At 39.9% G+C, this 21,297-nt stretch overlaps 1 protein-coding gene across 1 annotated transcript; it reads left to right on the top strand.

The window, feature by feature from the left end:
- Positions 1–9,542: 9,542 nt before the first annotated feature.
- On the top strand, positions 9,543–10,082 carry Plac1 (placenta enriched 1). Its single transcript, XM_055618046.1, has one exon. It carries the CDS (start codon positions 9,543–9,545, stop codon positions 10,080–10,082), a length of 540 nt encoding a protein of 179 aa, XP_055474021.1.
- Positions 10,083–21,297: the final 11,215 nt, after the last annotated feature.

Genomic DNA, 21,297 nt, shown 5'->3' with positions numbered 1-21,297 from the left:
TTTTATTTTATTTTATTTTATTTTATTTTATTTTATTTTATTTTATTTTATTGAGACACTGTCTCACTTTGTAGTCCTGGCTAGTCTTAAACGTTATGTAATACAGAAACCAGCCTGAATTTCCTCCGAAGTTCTGAGATTAAAGGCATTAGCCTTCTTGTAGTTACTTTTAGCCAATATATTATATGTTTATTTTAGTGTGTATATTATATAACATATGTAATGAACATAGGTTCAACCTTTTGTGTATAAGTATGTGCTTCCATATATATATATGTTTTAACCAAATAGTGATTTCAGGAAGAAGATACCAAACCAAGTCTCAGTTATATTGCTGGGATCAGGATTATCACATCTAAGTCCAAATCACTGCTACATGAAAAGTACAGGCGAGAGTGATGAATAGTGCTATTTTCCAGGGAAATACTATACCCTATGCAAAGACAGGATTAACTGTGAACACTTTTGACAGTGTTCAGAAAAGGTAAAGCTTGAACAAAACCTGAGATTGACCACAGTGGAACTTAGGGTGTAGGAGTCTCAGACTGCCTTGCTTCTCATTTCCCAGGACCTATGGAGGTCCTGGAGAATTCTGGTCTCACCCTCTATGCTTGGATCTGAGTTGAACTTGTCGATCTGCTTTCAGAGGAAATGCTGTGATGCCTGTGGCTTTGATTCCTTCTTTCGCTTAGAGAATTTTAAGTGACCTCAGAGCCCTATCCATGTGCCCAGTCTCAGTGACTACAGTAAGGCCTGTCCAATCACCCATCATTCTTTGTTACCCCATGGACCTGAAGCTTCTGGTTCTCATTATGTTCTGTTTCTCAACTGCCAAGACAATCTGGGTTGGGTTTGAGAATTTCTTCTTTCCTCCTGTGTAAAGGCTAAAGGAAGACTTTGTCCACTTTAGATGTTGATTCGTCACAGGGAGTCAGAGAAAAGAGAAGAGTTGTACAAGGAATGTTATTTGCATTTGAGATAGTGGATAATGGAACCATCAGGCTAGGAAGATATAAAGTCCTTTTCTTCAAGCAAGGTGAGCAGGCAAGCCAATGAGCAGAGCTATGCTCTCAAACTACAAGGCTTTCCCATTATGGTAAGCCTTGAATTGAAATAGTGAAAAAGGTGTGGGGAAGGGACTAGCCGATAACTAGATTCAGGTCCTTAGGATGTAGACAAGAAGGCACAGGAACAGTCGATGATTCCTGATAGCCGTGTGTGTGTGTGTGTGTGTGTGTGTGTGTGTGTGTGTGCAGTGTGTTCATACATGTTCATGTATATGTGTGGATATGTGCATGTGTTTGGAAATGCATGTAAAAGTGTAGAGGCCAGAAGCCAATGTTGGGTGTCTTCCTTGATTGTTCTCCAACTGTGTTTTTTTAAAGACATTTTCTCACTGAACCTGGAGCTCATGGACTAATTTAAGCTTCCTGGCCACTAAGCTCCAGAAATCTGCCTGTCTCCATCCCATCCCTGCCTCTCTAGAGCTGGGATTACCAGCATACATCATAGTATTTGGGTTATTATAGGTTCAAGGGCCCAAACTTAGATCCTCACACTTGCAAAGTAAACACTTTACCTCCTGAGCTAACTCCCTAGCTCCATATTCTTGTAGTGATGCATGCCTTTAATCTCAGCACTCAGGAGGCAGAGGCAGATGGATCTCTGTGAATTCAAGGCCAGCCTGGTTTACAAAGCGACTTCAGGACAGCCAGGGCTACACAGAGAAACCCTATCTTGAAAACAACAACAACAAAAAAAGCTTAATTATGGAATTAAGGAATGAAAAGAAGTAGTAGGGATCAGACTCATATGGGAAGGAGATTTGAGGCTTTCTTTCTATTCGAGAGGTATATGTGTCCCTGTGTTTGTATGCATGTGTGCTCATGTGCCCATGCACACATATACATGAATGCCACGACCCAAAGCTTCTTTGCTTTCTGTAGTATACATGAACACCTCCCAAATTGTAGGCTCCCTAAAATTGACTGACAGCCTTCCTATCCAAAGAACCTTTCTGCTGAACCTTTTCTACTTTTCAGGAGCCAAGAGATGGCGATTGGTCCCAGTCAAGATATATACACATGTCCCATTTGGCCATACCCTGGGTAGAGCTAAGATACATGACAGCTTTGAGTTAGGGAAAGATGCATGCCAGTTAGGTCAGTTAAAAATCAAGCAGACAGCCTGTGAAACCAACCGTGGTTTGGCTCGGCTATAGGCCACTCTTAAGAGGCTGTGTACATGCACCCCGCTTTAAAGATTCTGTGCCCAAAACTCCCAGTTTGGAAAGGGAACAGGGAATGTGCCTGGTTGGATTTGGGAAGCTGTCTTGAGCCCTTGCTTATTGACACAAGTGTATAGAGGAGTTGGTGAAGCCCTGGGTGGAGCATCTGATCAACCCTCTGCCCTCCCCAGCCTAACACCCTGAGATCACCTCATGCAAACTGGCCATTATTTTGTTTCAGTAGCCTTATAGAACCCACTAAAGGGTTAAACGTGTGGTCTGGGCTGCTGTGGAGTTGAGAACCTTGCACAGACACAAGCCTACCTTGTCTTCTTAAAATGAGAAGGGACTCTGGGGCTTTGTGGCAAATGTTGTTTTTTTTTTTTGGGGGGGGGGGGAGGCGGAGTAATCTCAAATAAATGATTAAATTAAAACATAAACTGAATTAGAGGCATTCATTTGGGATTTTCCTTACATTTTTATGGAAATTATGAAATACATCCTTATTCCTTTGTTGGACTTTACAATTAAAACAACTCAGCCACTCCACATGGGAGGAAAGGGGGTCTCAGGACCTGAAAGTTCCAGTTTCTCTTTCTGTATGGCTTTCTGTATTTATTTTTAAGTTTTTTGTGTTCGGCTAAGGCATGGTTCCCTATTATTTTCTAGCCATATTATGGTTTGATTTCATGTTAGACTATTTACCTTTTAGTAACCAAATTCCCAAACCAGTGAAAAGTTCTCTCTCTTACAAGGAGCCCAGGCTCTTATTTATATCACAACCTTTATTTGTGTGTGAGATGAACTATTACACTTAAACTATGCTTTATAGCTTAACAGATTATAAGAACAAAACCAGGTGGCCCAAACAAAAACAATGCTTTGATTGCTTTCAAATTCATCATCAAAAATTAAAAACAGCTTTCAAATAGCCTTGACATTTTTCTCTAGAAATGACTTTGAATCATATATGTATATATGGACCTCCTGACCCCAAATTAGAAGTATATAAAACAACATTTTAATAATGGGTAGTTAGGAGTATTTTTCTCTTTTATCTTTTCTTTTCTATAGCTCCATTTTTCTCTGCTGTTCCTTTTAGTGTGTGTGTGTGTGTGTGTGTGTGTGTGTGTGTGTGTGTGTGTGTGTGTACATGTACTTAATGGCTGCTTTTTAGTTTAATTTGAATGGTGCCTTTTTAAAGGATCCTGTCGAGGTGTTTTCTTCTATGAAGAAAATGGACTTTGTTAAACTTTAGCAGTTCATAATTCTTCCACAGAAAATGGTGAATAATGTGCAGTTACTTTAACACTGTTTCACAAGATTCCAAAACAGAATACATCCTAGGGTCTTTAGCGTAAATGCAAGTTCCATAAAAGCAGTTATTTTGTTTTCTAGCTTGTTTTAGTGTACCTTCAACATGTAGTGCCTTGTATTAATCACAAGTCTCATTCTCTTTGAGAACAGTTAGCCAACTAATTCTTTAAAACTAAACTGTAAGAGAACACTGATTTTTTAAAAGTGTCAGCACCCTTGAGATAGCATAGAGGAAAAAGTTAGATTGTGACTGCCTGAACTGCTAAACTACCAAGCTTTCAAAACATCCAGATGCTTCTCTCTCTCTCTCTCTCTCACTCTCTCTCTCTCTCTCTCCTTGTTCTGTAGAAGATTCTTTATTCCAACTCTAATTCCTTTTTCTTCAAAGAAGTTGCAAAAGAATAAGCAAACTTTGTTGCAAATCAAATCTCTGACAGTTCTATTTCCCTGAGCTAATTGCATGCTCTTTTGGAGTTTCCTTTTCCTCTCTGTTTCCCTTTGTTTTGACAACAAGAGTCTGGAAAAACAATATACAAATGATCACTTTTCTGTCACGAGTATACTGAATTTTAAAAATAAATTAACTGTCAAACCAGAAAGCTTTCAGGAGCTTATGGAATGAGTTCTTTCTCCAAACTCTTCCAAAAACAGATGTGGAAATGTTTAGCTAATTCCCCTCCCCATTCTCCATGCAAAATTCCTACATTTCTCTAACAACATCAAAAGAGATTGGCAGACAAAATTCCCACCTGCTTTCCAGGAGATCTGTGTTAGACTTCTCACTTTGCTCAGTAACACCACAAAACTGATTTGCACTTGAAGTTTTTTTTGTGTGTCTTTTATAAAGCTTCCTAGGTATGATGGCACATGCTTTGAATCTCAAATATTTGGGAAGCATAGAGAAGCCCATCTCTGATTCTGAGGCCAACATGGTCTACCTAGCAAATTTCAAACCAGCCAGACCTACATATATGGTGCTATCTCAAAAACAAAAGCATCCTGAAATTTCAAAGTCTCTGCATTTTGACCAATATAATACACCTAAAGTCTATCTCCAGGCTCTATATGCACACACAGAGCAACACAAACACATTATACCTGCAAAACCTACCAACAAACTTATTCTTCTCTACTCACAAAAACTCTGTTCTCTTTAACCAATTCTTCACCTTTCCCACTCACGACAGGTTCTATTTTTAACTTTTAGAACAGTGATCCTTACCCTTCCTAATGCTGTGACCCTTTACTATAGTTCCTCATGTTGTGGTGACCCCCAACCATAAGATTTTGGTTGTTACTTCATAAGTGTAATTTGCTACAATTATGAATCATAATATAAATATCTGGTTTGCAGGATATTTTATATGTGACCCTTGTGAAAAGGGTCCTTCAACCTCCTGCAAAGGTGACACAACCTACAGATTGAGAACTGCTGTTTTAGAAAACTATAAACTGATGGATATAGCAAATAATTTGAGCCAACTATATTATAATATCACATTATTTCTCATAAATTATTACAAAAATGTGAATATGCCATTTTCATTCCATGAGCACATTCACAGATGTATAATATTTGGAGAAAAATACTGACCCTGTCCTGAATATGTATGGACTTTCTTTGCCATTATTCCCTGAACAGTATAGCCTAACAACTATTTCCATAGCACTTACATCATACCAGGTATTATAAGCAATCTAGAGATGAGTTAAAGTGAAGCATGGGGATAGGTTGTGTGGTGTTTATATAAGAGAGTTGAGCATCTGTAGATCTTGAACCAAGCTTCTGGAACCAGCCCTCCATTGATAGTGAGGGGCAACGGCAACTGTTCTGTTATTTGAATAGTTATTCACGACTTTAAATAGATCTGTGCTGAACTTCATAGGTAGTATTTTCAGCCATTCCCTGTAGAAATCTTGGCGTGGTAGCACACATTTGTAGTTTCTCACTGCACCTGAAGGTTGCCCTTTTGTCTAGTATGGCTGTTCAGCTTCCTCCATGGGTTCACTGGCTCTGCCTCTTGGTTATATATATTCCCCGCAGCCAAGCAGCTTTTTACCTATCCTCTGGAGATCTGTTCCTCATGCTTGCAGAGCATCTTCCTAACCCTGATTTCCTGAATGTTTAATATAAAGGATTCACCAATGATTATTCCAAATATGGGAGATTTTGGGTAGAGAAAAGGAAGGGAAGGAAAATTTTTATTGAAAGAACCAGTGGGAAATGTATATGCATAAACCATACTCAAGAAAACAGAAAGTTCCTTGTGCTCTGTAACTGCAAGAAAAATAAACATTTTGCATCCAGGTGTTAGAAGAGTTTGCCTGGCCAGTCTATAGCTTGATTCAGAACGGTATGTTCCATAGTTGAGCCCTGATTAATTAACCAATGAATCTCAGTTCACCACAGAGGAAAAATGCAATCAAGGTCAAATGGGGCTCCTGTAATACATACTCTAAAACCCCTTTTCTAAGCCCACCTGCCAGAAGCTGAAGAGTAGCCACAAGGCGAGCACTTCTGTCTCTGTATTTCTCTCCTCCTGGGTCCCCATCTGCCCCTCAGCACCAATGATTTCTGGAGAGTTTAGCTGGGACTCTGTTCACATCCCACATCTCCTGGGCTGCTGTGTACAGTTGCAACTAGAACTGGAAATGCACCTTCCGTAGTCTCCCACTTCCATTCTCGGCCCTTCAGGTGCCTTCAGCTCTCGTACCCCAAGTCTTCTCCGTCCCTCCTCTACATCCTGTGCTTCCAGCCCATCTCAGTTGGGTGTTAGGAAAACCAGCTCATGTGACAAATGCACACTATGTGGTGAATGACTTATAACCATTCCCCAGCACAAATGAGAGCAGCATAGATGCCCATACACACCCTTCTCCCGGACAGACAGCTGGGGAAAGGAGGCAGCTGTATTTTTGATGATGTGTTTTCAGAAAAAAGGAACCAGTCTTAAAGTACAACACTGAGGTTCTGAGCTCTGATTTAGCAAGCTCATTATTAAGTACATTCTGCTCTCCTCCTGATCTCTAGCTATGGCACCTCGAGCATGGTTTACACTGACTTTCATTAAAGTTTTTCTTTTTCTGAGTCCAGAGGTATGTGGTCATGTACATAAGCATCTTCATTTATTGCTTCTGTTACACGGCAATCTGTTGCTGGCTCTATGAAAACTGGAGGAAACGGGTTCTATCTTGTCCAAGTTTGGAGATTTATGTTAAGTGATTGCTGAAACAGTGGTGTCACCAAACCCTCTCTTTCAGACTGAATCAGAGCAGTAGAACTCGAAAAGTGGGTATGAAGCAAGAAGATAGTCTGAAATGATTGCCCAGGGACCAATTGGTTTGTTTCTTGGAGAATGTAGGCATTTGGTAACTTTATTTGGATTATTCATGAGAAAAGGGGAGGGGGTGTATTACACAAAGGATGCTTGGGAGGGAGAGGAAATGGATAGCTTAACTCCTGGGCCAGAAACAGCCTTCAACTGGAGGCTCAGTTTGGGGATTGAGAACAAAAATGGGATGAAAGAATTGTTTCCTTGGCCAATTCCAAAATCTACTTAATGAGAAGGGTTTTGTTCAGGACAGATGGCCCCAGGTGGTGAGATCATGTTAAAGAAAGAAATTAAAGGGAGAGGAGAAAGAAGAAAGAAAGGAAAGAAGAAATTGGAGAGAGAAAGCTATTCTAAAGCATTGTTAGGACAGGGTAGTTTCTTTAGCCACAGACAAAGTTACAATGCTGGAGTGATTTTCTCTCTGTCTCTGCCTCCCTGTCTCTCTCTCTCTCTCTCTCTCTCTCTCTCTCTCTCTCTCTCTGTGTGTGTGTGTGTGTGTGTGTGTGTGTGTGTGCTGCATCTCTCTTCTCACTTTGTGAGAAAAAAAAATCAGTCAGGCCCAGGAGTGATGCTGCAGAATAAAGAAGGAGTACAGATGAGTCTCTTTTGGCTTCTTTTTATACCGCCACTGGTACAGAGAGAGTGAACAGTCATTAAGAAGGGAGGAAAGATAGTTCGAGCAAGCTGTACTTATCAGAAACAAAGCATTCCACCCAGGCCAGTTCATTCTAGTGGGTCTCTACACCATACTTTCCATTCAAAAACTCTGCGAATCTTTCAAGAGCAAAGGCCAAGAAAAGTTTCCTGTTTACAGATGGGAAAAGGGAATGTTTGGGGGGAGCTTTTTAGACTGATGCTGTGAACATAGTAGGCACTCAATAAATATTATTCAAAGGGTGAAATCATCTAATGGGAATACTTAGGAGGGGGGAAAAAAGTAATCCCTACTCTTACACACATGCATTGCCTTCCAAGTTTTAGCCGTTTGATTTATGTGATTTTCCATGTTTAAAGTGAAAGCCGAATTGGACACTATTTGATGATGTCCTCCCTCCTTCCCTTGTTGCCTCCCTCTGCTGCCATGTTTTACACACTTATTCTTAGCTTTATTTTTTTCTCTCCCTGCCACTCTTTCAAAGGCAAAGGCAAAAAGAACCCAAAAGCTAGCAAGCACAAAAGAATCTAGGCAAAGGTTTTAGGAGCTAGTTGGTCAATCTATACACAAAGCATAAACAAAGCACTTCCTTTTTAAGATAGGACTTCTTTAAGTAGTTATATACAATGTGCATTTAAAATGTAAAATGAATACTAGTGCAATCAGGATTTTGGGGTTTTTTATTTGTTTTGTTTTTTATTTTTGTTTTTGTTTTGTTTTTGAGACAAGGTCTTACTCTGCAGCCAAGGCTGGCCTATAACTTACTATGTTGCATAAGCTGGCCTTAAATTTGTGGCAGTCCTCCTATGTCTACCTCAGAAGCGTTGGGATTTCAGTGTAAGCCACTACTCCAAGCTCAGAATGTTACCATTATTTGCTTTTGGTTTTATTTTTCTGTTTTGATGAAGTCTCACTATGTAGCTCTGGCTGTTTTTTGTTTTTGTTTTTTGTTTTTTGTTTTCTCCTTTCATTCTTTCTTTCTGAAATATCTCTGATTTTCTTTCTTTTGGAAATTTCTCTGATTTATAACATGCCCTGATGTATCAGATAATTTTTTGGTTATCATGAGTTACAATGTTACTGATGGACTTCCTGACGAATTCATTTAGTTAAGCCATGTTGTCAGGGGAAAATGCAATTTCTCCTTAGTGCTTTTTTTTTTTTTTAACTTGCCATATTTCATTTTGGGAAAATGTGTACTTACCTTGTTCTATTTCATTGTGGGAGGTGAGTGTAAGAAGGGCAGAGGGCAAAGGACAACTTTCAGGGATCTTTCCTTCCATCATGTAAGTTCCGGGAATTGAACTCAGATAATCAGGCTTACCTAATGAAACAGTCATCAGACTTCTTTTTATGTTTTAAAATTCAATTTTTCTGCTAAGAAAGAAGTTCATATGGAAGGGCTCATTGGGATATATATATGTATTAGGAAATATTAAAGCAGGCTAGGTTAATAGCTTGAATTAAACATGCCGTGATTTAGTGTTTAATGAGGAAACTGTTTTGTTTGGGTTTCATGCTGGCCTTACACAAAATGGGGTAACAATCCTAATCGGTGCAGATTCTCATTCTACACATGACACAGCAATGCATGTTTTATACCAAGACAGTATGAGAAAGCCACTTAAAGAAGCCTTGTGTCACCATTCCAGGCCCATGTTGCTCAGAGGAAGAGCACTTGCCTAGCATATGAGAGGGCCTGGATTTCATCCAAAGCACAACCAAATAGATAGATAGATAGATAGATAGATAGATAGATAGATAGATAGATAGATAGATAAATAATTAAATAAAATCCTTAGAAGCCATGCTGGTTATCTTTAACATGCAAGTTCCTGCAATGATAAAATTAACATTCACTTCTGCCTCACATGGAAAGTTCCCTCTTCTCATACTTGAACCTTTTTTAAGACATAAGGTAACATGCCTCTGGTGTTTCTTTGTGCTCTAGAATTCCTTTCTGGACGCCTTCCTACCTCCTGGGAGTTATTAACCCAACCTGCTTTCAAGAATGAACCTCACCAAGATTCTCGGAGGAATGTTCTTCTTCACTTTGGTGCTTTCCAGCTATTCTGAGCAAAACCAAGTGAATGTCCTGTGCTCAACAGATTGGTTCATGGTCACCGTTCACCCCTTCTTGCTGAATAATGACGTCTATGTACACTTTCATGAGGTGCACTTGGGTCTAGGGTGTCCTCCCAACCACGTTCATCCACACTTCTACCAGTTCACCTACCGCGTTACCGAATGTGGCATCCGCATCAAGGCTGTCTCTCCAGATGTCGTTATCTACAGCTCTGAGATTCACTATGCGTCCAAAAGTTCGTCATCTAGATATGTGATCCCTGTGTCGTGTGCTGCTCCTCGACGGTCCCCTTGGCTCACTAAGCCCTACTCCGTGAAATCAGACAGTGAGAACATGGCCAAGACCCAGAAGGATGCCGGGACCCAGAAGAATGGGACCAGCTACCCGATCTTCAGCTTGCCAGAGCCTAGCCAACAGTCTAACTCCAGCTGCCCATCTTATGCCTTCAAGCAAGAGAGCATGTAAACCCCACATCATGAGGCAGAGTTTTGGAGGCCCATCTTGTGTAGTCATCTGACTTCACTAATATTTCTGGGAACTAGTGTGTCCACTCAGATGATCTGAGGAAACCCATGTAGTGCCTAGATTTCAGGGCTTCTTGAAAATTCTGTTTCTAGAATTAGTATGTAGCATTTTCCACTGTCAGTCAAATAAGTGCCATTACAGCTCTTTTAGGAGAAAATTGTGAAGGGCAAATTCTTATATAGCTGATTGTAAGCCCCCCTCCCTTTTTTTTTTTTTTTTTTTACTATTTTTGTATCTTTTAAAATTCTGATTGGCATAAATAGCTGATTGTAACTCTTTTTTGTTTTTTACCATTTTTGTATCTTTTAAAAAATAATAAAATTCTGCTTGGCATTAAAGTATCAGTTGGATGGTTTTGCTTCATAAACATATATCTCATTTTGTCTACGAACAAGGAGTTAGTTTAAGTGGTTTGCCACCATTGACTTCTGGGTTCTTCTCTCTAGGATGATTTCCCACCCCTTCAAGGTTCCTCTACAAAGCCTTTCCCAGGAGAATCTCTTCCTCTATATCCCCACTTCCCGTCTTCATCTTCTGTTTATCACCAAGTCTTAGCTTAGCACTAAGTCTTTCTCGTTTGATCTCCAGCTATAACCCTTTTTATGGACAGAAAGGATAAGCCAGTTATCTTCAAGTCTCCAGTGATTCTGGGAAGCAGACAAGTCACGTTCCAATGCTCCCATGCTAGGTTCCCAAGGCTGAGCTGGACCATAAGCTTTGAAGACTGATAAAAAGCCCTCTTGCCCCCAACATATAAACTGTCAAAAACGAGCCCCAAAGTGTGGCTGTCCACTAGCTTTCTCAAGGGCTTGGAGCAACAAGAGGAAGTGAATAACTCCACAACTATTTATTATGCAGCGAAACTACTGCAGACCTGGCTCTGGACCCCAAGGAATGGTAGTGAGAAGAAAAGGACTCAAAGAAATCGAGGTCACATAGCTAGTAAGCACATAAGTAAATAGAGATAAATTCAGATAGATAGTGAAACATGCTGTGAAGAACTTCAAACAAAATGACATGGGAAACTGGGGAGGGACCAGGCTTCTGTGATCTTGCCATTTGAACTATGTCTTGGGCATGAAGATGGAGAGAAAATATTCCAGATAGTAGAAGCATCTCCTTTAACTCTTACTACCACCCTATAAAAGAAGTGTGCTTGTCACGTAGAATTAGAAAACTAAACTTCACAGAGGCAGTAGTAGTGCAACAAGTTCAGACAAATATGATCTACATAGTGACACTCTGTCTCAAAACACACACACAGGGGAAAAGGGAAATTGAGGCACGGGATGATTAAGAAAGTAGCAGTTTGAGGCCATATACCTCAAAGTAACAAGCAGACTCTTCAAAAATCATGTTGTATATCACAAACATAAAATTCTTATTTGTCAATAAAAAAAATAGTTAAAAAAGAAAGTGATGCTTGGGATAGATGGCTCACTGGTTAAAAACATTTACTGCTCTTCCAGAAGGACCCAAATTCAGTTTCCGGCACCCACATCAGACAACAACCATTCTATTACTTGTTCTCCAGGAAATCCAAAGCCTCTGGCCTCTGTTGGCACCTGCACACACATGCCCCACCCATATGCACACGTCTATACATAATTAAACATAATACAAACAAATATTTCACTAAAAATAAGAGTGCAATGTTTTAGCACAATTTTCTCATTTATAAAGGTGAAGTGCTTTAGCAGATGAATAAATCTTTGAAAGACAACCATCAAGAGAACAAATTCAACTATGGTAGTTAAAGAAACAGATTCATCTCAGTATTTTTTGCCCTTTTTGATAAAATGCCAGGTAACAATCCCTGGAAGCAGGGTATGAATGCAACAAATATCTATTACAATTATCCGATATGTCAGTCACTACATTAGCTATTGGAAATTCAGTGACTGACAAAACTGACACAGTCTGGTTGGTTTTGTAAGCCCTGTAAAGACACCTACAGGGTTAGAGACTGTAAAAGTTGTTCAAGTCAATAGAATGGGTTTGCACAAAGGTATGAGGACAAGAGTTGAGAAAATGCCATTTGTCAATTCCAACACAGTGAATAGGGCAAAAGGGAAGATGATGGTGGGAAACTATGAAAAGGGTAAGAAAGACATCAAAGTTGACAGGAATGACCACAGAATGATATGTGAGAAGATTGGAAGGGAAGACAGATCAGTTCCAGTCACCGGGGCAAGAGATCAACTAAGATGGGTTAGGCCTACAATTCATGAAATCGAGACAATTGAGGAGAATCTTATCCGAAAGTTAGTTTCATTCAGTTAAGATGAAGGAGAAGGGCATTCTAGGCAAACAGAATGGCAAAAAGAAACATGCAAAGAGAACTGACTCTTCCTTTCCCAGCAGGTTATCAACTGCTAATAGCACCTCAGGTAGAGGTGGGACTTGGTGAGGCCCTCCGCACTCGTGTTGGAATTTTAGCTGGCTGGATCACGTGTGAGTCTTATGCATCCAGCTACAGCTGCTGTAAGTTATGTGAAACAGCTCCCATGCTCCAGTGGATGGCCCTACCCATGCACATACTGGCATCACTAAATGGATTCATGGATTAAAAATGAGAATATATGAAGTTGGAAGTAAAAAATGATGAGGAAGTAGAGGAGACATTGGAAGGAGCCAGGAGGAGTAGATTTGATTAAGAAAAAAAAAACTTATTGTATAAATGCATGAAGTTCTCAAGCAATAAAAGAAAAATGTGTACAAAGAAATGCTGATCAATAATCATATTTTTACATAACTTGACATCCCAGTATAATTAAGCAATGTTTTTAATCAGTAATAGAAACTGAGATGAGGCTATCTTAACTGTTGAGTCATGTCTCCAGGCCTTAAACCCTGAATTTTTTGTTGAGTAATTTAATTACCTTATGATACAAGACTCCAAAAGAATGTTTTTCTTCTTTATTGTGGTAATGCTCAGTTAATTTTTAAGGTGACATGATTTATAAAACTCCGTAACATAGTGTTCAGCATGTTTGTAATAATAAGAAGAAATACTTTGTTGCCATCAAAGGAAATGAGCGTGTTCACCTTTCAATTTCTAGAAACGCCAAAAATGTCGGCATCATTTGTTAGGATAATTGCTTGTCAGATATTTAAAAATTAGAGCTGTAATGAGATGTTTCACCCATAAAAGGAGACTCAGTGTGATGTCCAATTGTTTGTTCTTTGGCTGAGGATGCAGCTCACTAAAGACCCTGGCTTCACTCTCCCCAAACTATGAAAAATAATCTTTCCACAGTCCAAAAACAGTAAACCATATTTTTCGTTGTGTAAAGTACACACATACACACATAAACTTATATGTGTGTGTGTATGCTAAGGACAAATATTAATTTTAATATATAAGCTCTTTTTAATTCATTTTTATTTAGTGTGTGTGTGTGTGTGTGTATACATGCGTGCCACAGCACACATATGAAGGTCAGAAGGCAATGTTGTGATGTCAATCTTTCCTTCTCTTTCTACCTGTGGATTCTGGAGATTATAATGAAGTCCTTGGGCTTGCTAGCAAGTGCCTTTACCCTCTGAACCATGTCATTGAACCTCTAGGCTCATGGGTTACATTTTTGAGGTGTATATAAAAACTCCTGTTCCTCTCTCCCTCCACTAATAATCAAAGTCTGACCAAACATTAACTCAAACTGTTCTACTGGTCCACAATACACCCCCCTACACACATTTATTTAAATAGTATATTATCAAAAGAGGAATATTTATTATAAGATGAAAGCTAAATTTCACAAAACGCCTGTTGCTTTTAATTAGTGTTAATTTCTATGTGGAGAATGTCATACAATCTCCTGTGGAAACTATCTTATAGTCATTTATTCCCAAAGAGAGAGGGAGAGTAGAGAAAGAGAGTTTCAGTTCTGTTATTTTCTGTGACTTTCTCAACAAATCAGGTCAAATTTTAGCTTCTAAACTCACTTTGGCTATACTATTGCAAAAACTGTTGTATTAGTGAACTTATTGCTGAAAAAGAAGTTACCCCAGACAACAAACCCTTATTATCTCCCTGGTTGTGTGAGTCAGGCACCTGGGTAGGACTTAGCCTGGTACCTCAGCTCAGGGTTCCCAGAGGCAAGCTGTAGGAGATATATGCGGCCATCTCAACCCTTCCCCAGAGCAGCAGACTCTGTCTCTGAGTTCACTTAAGTGTTTGCTGACAGGAGACCTTCAGCCCTGCCCTGATGCCTTATCCACAAACTGCCCACACATTCTCAGGTGTCCTCACACAGCAGTTCATGAAAAGAGAGAAGCGAAGGAAAGAGGAAGAGAAGGCAGAGAGCCGTGTTAGAATTCACTTTCTAATCTCAGAGCATCCATCATTTCTGCCATATTCTATCTGAAGAGCCACTAGATCGGCAGTTCTCAGCCTGTGGGTAGTGACCCTCAAAAACCATGGGAAATCACGGATATTTACATTGCAATTCATAACAGTAGCAATATTGCAGTTATGAAGTAGCAATAAAAATAACTTTATGGTTGAGGGGTCACCCTAACATGAGGAACTGTAGTAGAGGGTTAAAGGGTCACAGCATCAGGAAGGTTGAGAACCACTGCTGCAGACCCTATTCACACTCCGTGACTGGGGCTATAGAAGGTGGGGGCTACTGGGAACCATCATACAGGCTGTTCCCATACCCTCAATCTGATTACGTGGGCAAAGTCCACAAATATAATATTCTTCTATTGATTCTTGTATTTATGCAAACACAGAATTCTTCAATTTATTCACATAAATGTATATGTCAAGAAATTGACTGGGTGAAAAACACATGCTCTTTTGCTGCTGTATCTTTGCATTGGTTGATTATGTTTTCCTTCTTCAGAGGGTAGGGAGGAATAATTCCTACAAGCCATAAAAGTCACAAGATTGACTGAGGATTGGTAAAAACATTCCCCAAGAAGCCTCTATTTACTTTTATAAAAAGACACTGAAAGCAAAAGAAAAAGTGTAAACTAGAAATCAAGCTATATAAAATGGCATTTGGGTGGACACACTCAGTTGTTTCTAAGTTTACCCATATTAGTGATACATAAACTGAACAATCAATCTTCTATGGACATAGGGCTGGGACTCAGTGGTAAAGCGCTTGCCCCAGAATCAATCTTTTGCACAACAAAACACAGACCAGAAGCATCCTTTATATAATTCTCGTCAATCTAACAATCTCTTTTGATTTTGGTTTTGTTTTTTTTTCAGTTTTTCAATTTTTTTTTGAGGAAGGCTTTTTTTGTATAGCCATGGCTTTCCTGGAACTCACTCTGTAGACCAGGCTGGCCTCAAACTCACGGTGATCTGCTTGTCTCCGACTCAAGGGCTGCAATTAAAGGAGAGTGGCCACCACTGCCTAACAATCTTCTAAGTTAATTCAAATTCAAGTGATCAGGTAAGGATCCACACAGTCTTCCACCACAGCTGCAGACTCCACACCCTTGACTTTAACCAGCAATCACTCATTGTTGTTCATAGTTCCCTAAATAGTGTAACATACAACCAACTGTTTACATCACATTATGAATTATAAGGTAGTGAGATGGTTCAGCAGTAAAGGCACTTGCTGCATGACAATCTGAGTTCTAACCCCAGGGCTCATGTAGTAGAAGGAGAGAACCCTCTCCATAAAGCTGGTGTAGATTTCCACACTAGTGACACGTGTTTGTACACAGCACACACTCATACATACATAAGTAAATAAACAGTTTTGGAAGAAAAATTATATATAAATGTTCAGGTACATGTAGCTAAGTTATACATACAAATCTATGCCATTTTATATAAGGGACTTGAACATCTAAAGTTTTTGCCATCAGCAAGGGGTGGAGTGCTAGAACTAATTCCCTATGGATATGAAAGGATTATCCTAACATGCTTGTGTATCTATATATTCATTTGTGCATATATATGCAAATATATGCTAAATATCTGTGTATTTTCCCACATACACACATACTAAGGATAAGAGGCTGGGGGTGGAGTGGGGATTCGATTGTTGGTTTATATATGAGTGTAAAACCATGCTTCCCATTGTTTCCTACTTCACCTTTTAGTTATGTTCTTACACAATTCATACCCATCTACTCTGGCCATTCGTTGGGGAAGTGTGGGCGACTTTACCTGAAGACTGATGCATGAAACCAAAAAATGTCATGGCATCATTATACACTGGTAGCTGAGAAGGTCTACCGCCACATGGGCTGGTGGTGTGCTTTCAGAAGAGTGGAGGTTACCAAAAGAGAAGTGACAGGCTTGCCCATTGCCTTGCACTCTGTCAGCATTTATTCATAGCCTTTCTGTGACCGGCAAAGAGGAATAGCTTTGAGTGGTAGAAGCAAAAGCTAATTTGTTTGATGCAAAAGGTACATAAAAAGATTCCTTGACATAGATATACAGGCATTCAGATGCACTGATATCTTACAAGTTCCTGGGAGGTACGGTCAGTGCTGTTTTAACTTTGTCAAACATACGGTACTAGTATAAATAATTCACTTTTCAAAGTAACTTTAACATTTTTTTTAACTTTTAGTCAAATACCTATTTAAGTGTATCAATAACTCTTGGAAAAGTTGTGTTTTGAAGTGCATGCCTGTGAATCCAGTACTTAGGAGGCTGAGGCAGAATTATGAATTCAAGGTCAGCCTAGGCTACATAGAAAGACCTTGTTTAAAAACAAATGAAATGACAAAATATTTTAAGCTCATTATATGATGTCAACACTCATACATCATTATAAAAACATTCCGAAGCTGAGGAAGGTGGGTTATTACAAGCTCAGAGCAAGCCTGAGTTCAGACCAGCCTGGCTTACAGTATGAAACCCATCTCAAAAAATAAAAAGATTGTTTCCAAGTGATGTTCAGCAGATAGTCATCTTACTTTTCTTTTTAAATTAAAAAAAAAAATTGCATTTGGTCGGGCACAGTAACATCAGGGAGGCAGAGGTAGGCAGATCTCTGTGAGTTTGAGGCCAACCAGGTCTACAAAGTGAGTCCAGGAGACCCAAAGCAACACAAAGAAATTCTGTCGCAAAACAGAAAAAAAAAAAATCAGAAAAGAAAACACCATAAATATTGCTGAAGATGGGGAGAAATCTGAAATGTGCCTACATTGCAGGTAGGCACACATTAAAAAATGCATTTATTTGTTTTTAATGTATTTGTATAGGGGGCTCAGTGCATGTGTAGAGGTTATGGGGCAGCTCTCCAGAGTCAGTTCTTTCTGTCAAATCTGGTCAAACGAAGGGCCTCAAGCTGGTGGCCAGTGCCTTCACCCTCTCAGCTACCTTTTTTTCAAGCTTCATTTGCATGACAGAACACAAGAAATCCAGGGTAAAGAACAAAGAAATTTCGGTCCTCCTCACCAGCAGAAGAGGGTCAATAGTTTAAGAACAAATTAGCTTAGAAGTAAGCTTCCATGTCATGTGTAGGCCTACTCCCTGGAATAATTTATAGTCTACAATCAAAATAAAGTAATCTCTGGGGTTGGGGAGTTAGCTCAGTGGTAGAGAACTTGTGAGAAAGCACCCTCCAAAGAGAAAAGATGCTCCTACAAGTTCCTTTCAGCATTGTTTTAATTTCATGAAAATATTTGATGATGATATTTTCAAACTCCCTGTGAAAAAGAACACTCTCCACTCTCCATTTGGAAGTTGCACAGCCAGAAAGTATGTATCTTTTTTTCCTATGTTCTCTCTCAAATCAGCACTGCATGCTAAGTTGCTGGAGCCATGCCTTTTTGTTCTCTTTTCCTTCTTTCTTTTTTTCTTTTGATTTATATTTCTTGTCATTCTAAACTAATAAGTTTACCTATTATCTTTAAAAGTCAATGAAAATTAATCCTAGTCAGGACTTCTAGGGATCACATGTAGGGGAGGGGGAAGGATTGGAAAGAAGATAAAGGAAGAGGATCGGGGGAGGTTGTCTTGGTTACTTTTTTGCTGCTTTGATCCAGTGCCCCAAGGAAAGCAGCTCAAAGAAGGAGTAGGTTGGAGAGATGACTAAGTGGTTAAGAGCAGAGACTGCTCTTCCAGAGAACCCAAGTTTGGTTTTCTGCACCCATGTTGGATGGCTCACAACCACCTGGAACTGGTTTCTGAGGGCACCTATACAGGCACCTATACACCTCCAATATGCATGCATGTCAATCAAAATAAAATTTAAAGGCAGAAAGGGTTTATTTTAGCTCACAGCTCAAGAGTAAAGTTTATCATTTCAAGGGAGTAAGTCATGGCTTCAGGATCTTGTGGCTGCTATTCTCATCAGATCCACAGTCAGGAGTAAAGGGGATGAATGCTCAATGGTCAGCTCACTTTCTCCTTTTTCTTCAGTCTAAGACCCCAGCCCATAGTGCGTTTCTTCACACAGCTAAGATACATCTTCCCACTTCAACTCATGTCCTCAGAGGCTGACCTACTGTGGATAATTCCTCATGGGCATGCTGCTGGATTTGTGTAGTAGGTGACTGAAGATCCCCTCAAGCTGACAAATACTAGTAAGCATGACATAGAAGACCGTGCCATACCTCCTAACATACAGTCACTGCAGCATATCTTTTACTCCTTTTTTCTCTGCCTAAACAACAATTTCACTTGTGTACAAGGGAGACTGGAATATTCTACAGAAGACGGGTGTGGCTTTTGCAAAATTTGTATGTCACAGGATTACCGTTTAAGTTGGGTGAATCTGTTAAAACACTGTTTTGTGAAGTCATGGCCATCCTTCCACAAAGCCCTTTAAAGCTGTACACTGTCTATGACGAAAGCCACAACTCCTCTTTCAAAGCTAGGAATGTAACGTACTTCTGGCTATGGGAGTACTTGCATGGCATACTCTGGGATTGCTCCTCAGCTCTGCATAACATGGTTGTAGTGGTGCACCCTTATAGGCCCAGCACTCTGGAAACTGAGGCAGGAGAATCAAAAGTTCAAGATCATACTCACCTACAAAGCAAAATTGAGGCCAGTGCCAGCCTGGGCTACATGAGGCTCTGTCTCAAAAATAAAGATAAAAATTAAAAATAAAAAATAAAAAGATTCCTCTGCCTCCTCCTCCCAGTATAGCCGCCCCACATGTAGGTCTTTCCCCAGCTCCTTCATCAGCATCGCTCCTCTCTTCTACTCCTCAGTCTCTGAAAGCTGTTTCCCCCATCCCACTCAAATCCCCATTTCCCTACAAGGTTCAGCTTCAAACTTACAAGTACAAAACACAGGCGTGGCTTTTTAGGAGAAAGTTTAGAGTTCAGCGCAGCTAATCTAAAAACAAATTAATTCCACATTATTTTTGGTGAATGTGCTCCAAATACCAGTCCCAGATAAACTTCTGTTATGCCAATGTGGTAGACCTGGTTTAAACACCTATCAGTTTCTACCCAAGGAGCCAAGGCTACTAACCATCATCTTTAGCATCAACACATGACCATGGTTTCACTCTGTCCATTCCTCTTTGCCCTTCTAAGATATGCACTCATTCAACAAATAAGTACTGAACATCAGCTGAGACAAGCTACTGCCCAAAGAGTGGAGAAGATAACCATAGTGAAACAGGCCCTGACCTTCTAGGAGCTTTTTGACTGCTAGGAAAGCCAATCCAGTATGGCTTGATCAAAATGTCGTGAAAATGGAAGCTAAAGGACACCCAGGAAAGTTTCCACATGGAAGTGGCATTGCTGGTGGGCACTGAAGGATGAGAAACTGTGAGGACCAGGTGTCCCAGCAAGTAGGTATCCATAGGGTGCTGCTGAAGGGGAGGAAGTGCACCCATAGAAGTACGACATTGTAGTTGGTTAGGGATGGCTTTGAGAGCCACATTCTGGGGTGAAGCTTTATAGCTAGGAGATTTTTGTGCAAAACTGTTTTCCAGGAAACACTTAGGACCACTGAAAGAGGAGCAGAATTCAGGTGAAAAATGTCCAATGTGAAAAGGTCATTGTAAGAAGCTAGTGGCACACTACAGGGCTATATTTGAGGACAAACATTAGTAATGAGAGGAAAGTCGTCATTTTCATCCTCTCACCTTTTTTATTTCTCTTGTCATGACCCCCTTCCCTTTCTCTCCCTCTTTTGACATAACCCTCTGTCTTCCTGTGGGCCCTGAGCAAAAAAAGATGCTGAGCTCTGGGTTTGACACTAAAATGTCAAACATGTTCCAAGCTGGGTCTGGTGGTGAATACCCACTTGGGAAGGTGAGACAGGATAAACAGGGGTTTGAGGCTAGCCTGGGCTACATGAGACCTTGTCCAAAAACAGAAATCTTATTCCATATCTCTATTTTCTTTCTCATACCAACAAATGAGCTTCACTCTAGTCATGGAAAATTGCCCAGTCCAAACCCAAGTGTAAGCCCAATAATTATTTTAAGAGCTCAGTGGCAGAATGCTTGCCTAAGCACAAGGCCCTATGTTTGATCCTCACTACTGCGTAAAAAAAAAAAAAAAAAAAAATTATTTTTAGAGACAAGGAGTAAAAGAAATGGCATATTCCACTGGACCTAGAAACCTTACTTGTTACTTTATTTTACTTTATTTTAGACAGGGTTTCATATAATCCAGGCTGGCTTTGACCTCTGCCTCAGTCCCTGTAGTGCTAAGACTATAGGCAAGAGCCATCACACCTCCATCTTTTTTTAAAAATGCAAACATTTAATGTTATGGAGACAGAACAAGAATTCTGAGTCAATTCTGGGTTTCCCCCTCTTCTGTTGCATCAAAGTAAGCCAGGGTTTGAAAAACACATATCTGTGTCTTCATTTTAAACAGAGATAACATCCCTTGGGAGCCTTCCACTTCCTGCCCCCTCTACTTAGTAAGATAAAATTTGTCCCCAGGAGTCTGATCCCTCCAGAGCCAGACTCACAAAGTGATGTCATTCAGTCTTGCCAGAGCACTGCAGTTTTAACAGGATTTCTGGACTTCCTTGGGCCATTCATTCTGTGGGCTTATTCATTTGAGATAGTTGCTTTGTTATTTGGGATTTGTTTTGTTCTCTTTGACTTTAAAAAAAAAATTAAATGGAGCCAACTGTCCAAATATACTTCTGCCTTCCTGAACACATATGGCAAGATGACATTGATAGATATTAGGTGGGGTTTTTCTTCTTCTTCTTCTTCTTCTTCTTCTTCTTCTTCTTCTTCTTCTT

The sequence above is a fragment of the Psammomys obesus genome, unplaced genomic scaffold (assembly GCF_907164565.1).
Source record: "Psammomys obesus unplaced genomic scaffold, mPsaObe1.curated_primary_1811, whole genome shotgun sequence".
Classification (NCBI taxonomy): domain Eukaryota; kingdom Metazoa; phylum Chordata; class Mammalia; order Rodentia; family Muridae; genus Psammomys; species Psammomys obesus.
The sequence above is the reverse complement of the archived record's forward strand: the minus strand, read 5'-3'. Positions and strand labels throughout refer to the sequence as shown.

Bases quoted from the DNA above. Each gene is read 5' to 3' on its own strand.
- Plac1 (XM_055618046.1), top strand. From the start codon at position 9,543: ATGAACCTCACCAAGATTCTCGGAGGAATGTTCTTCTTCACTTTGGTG.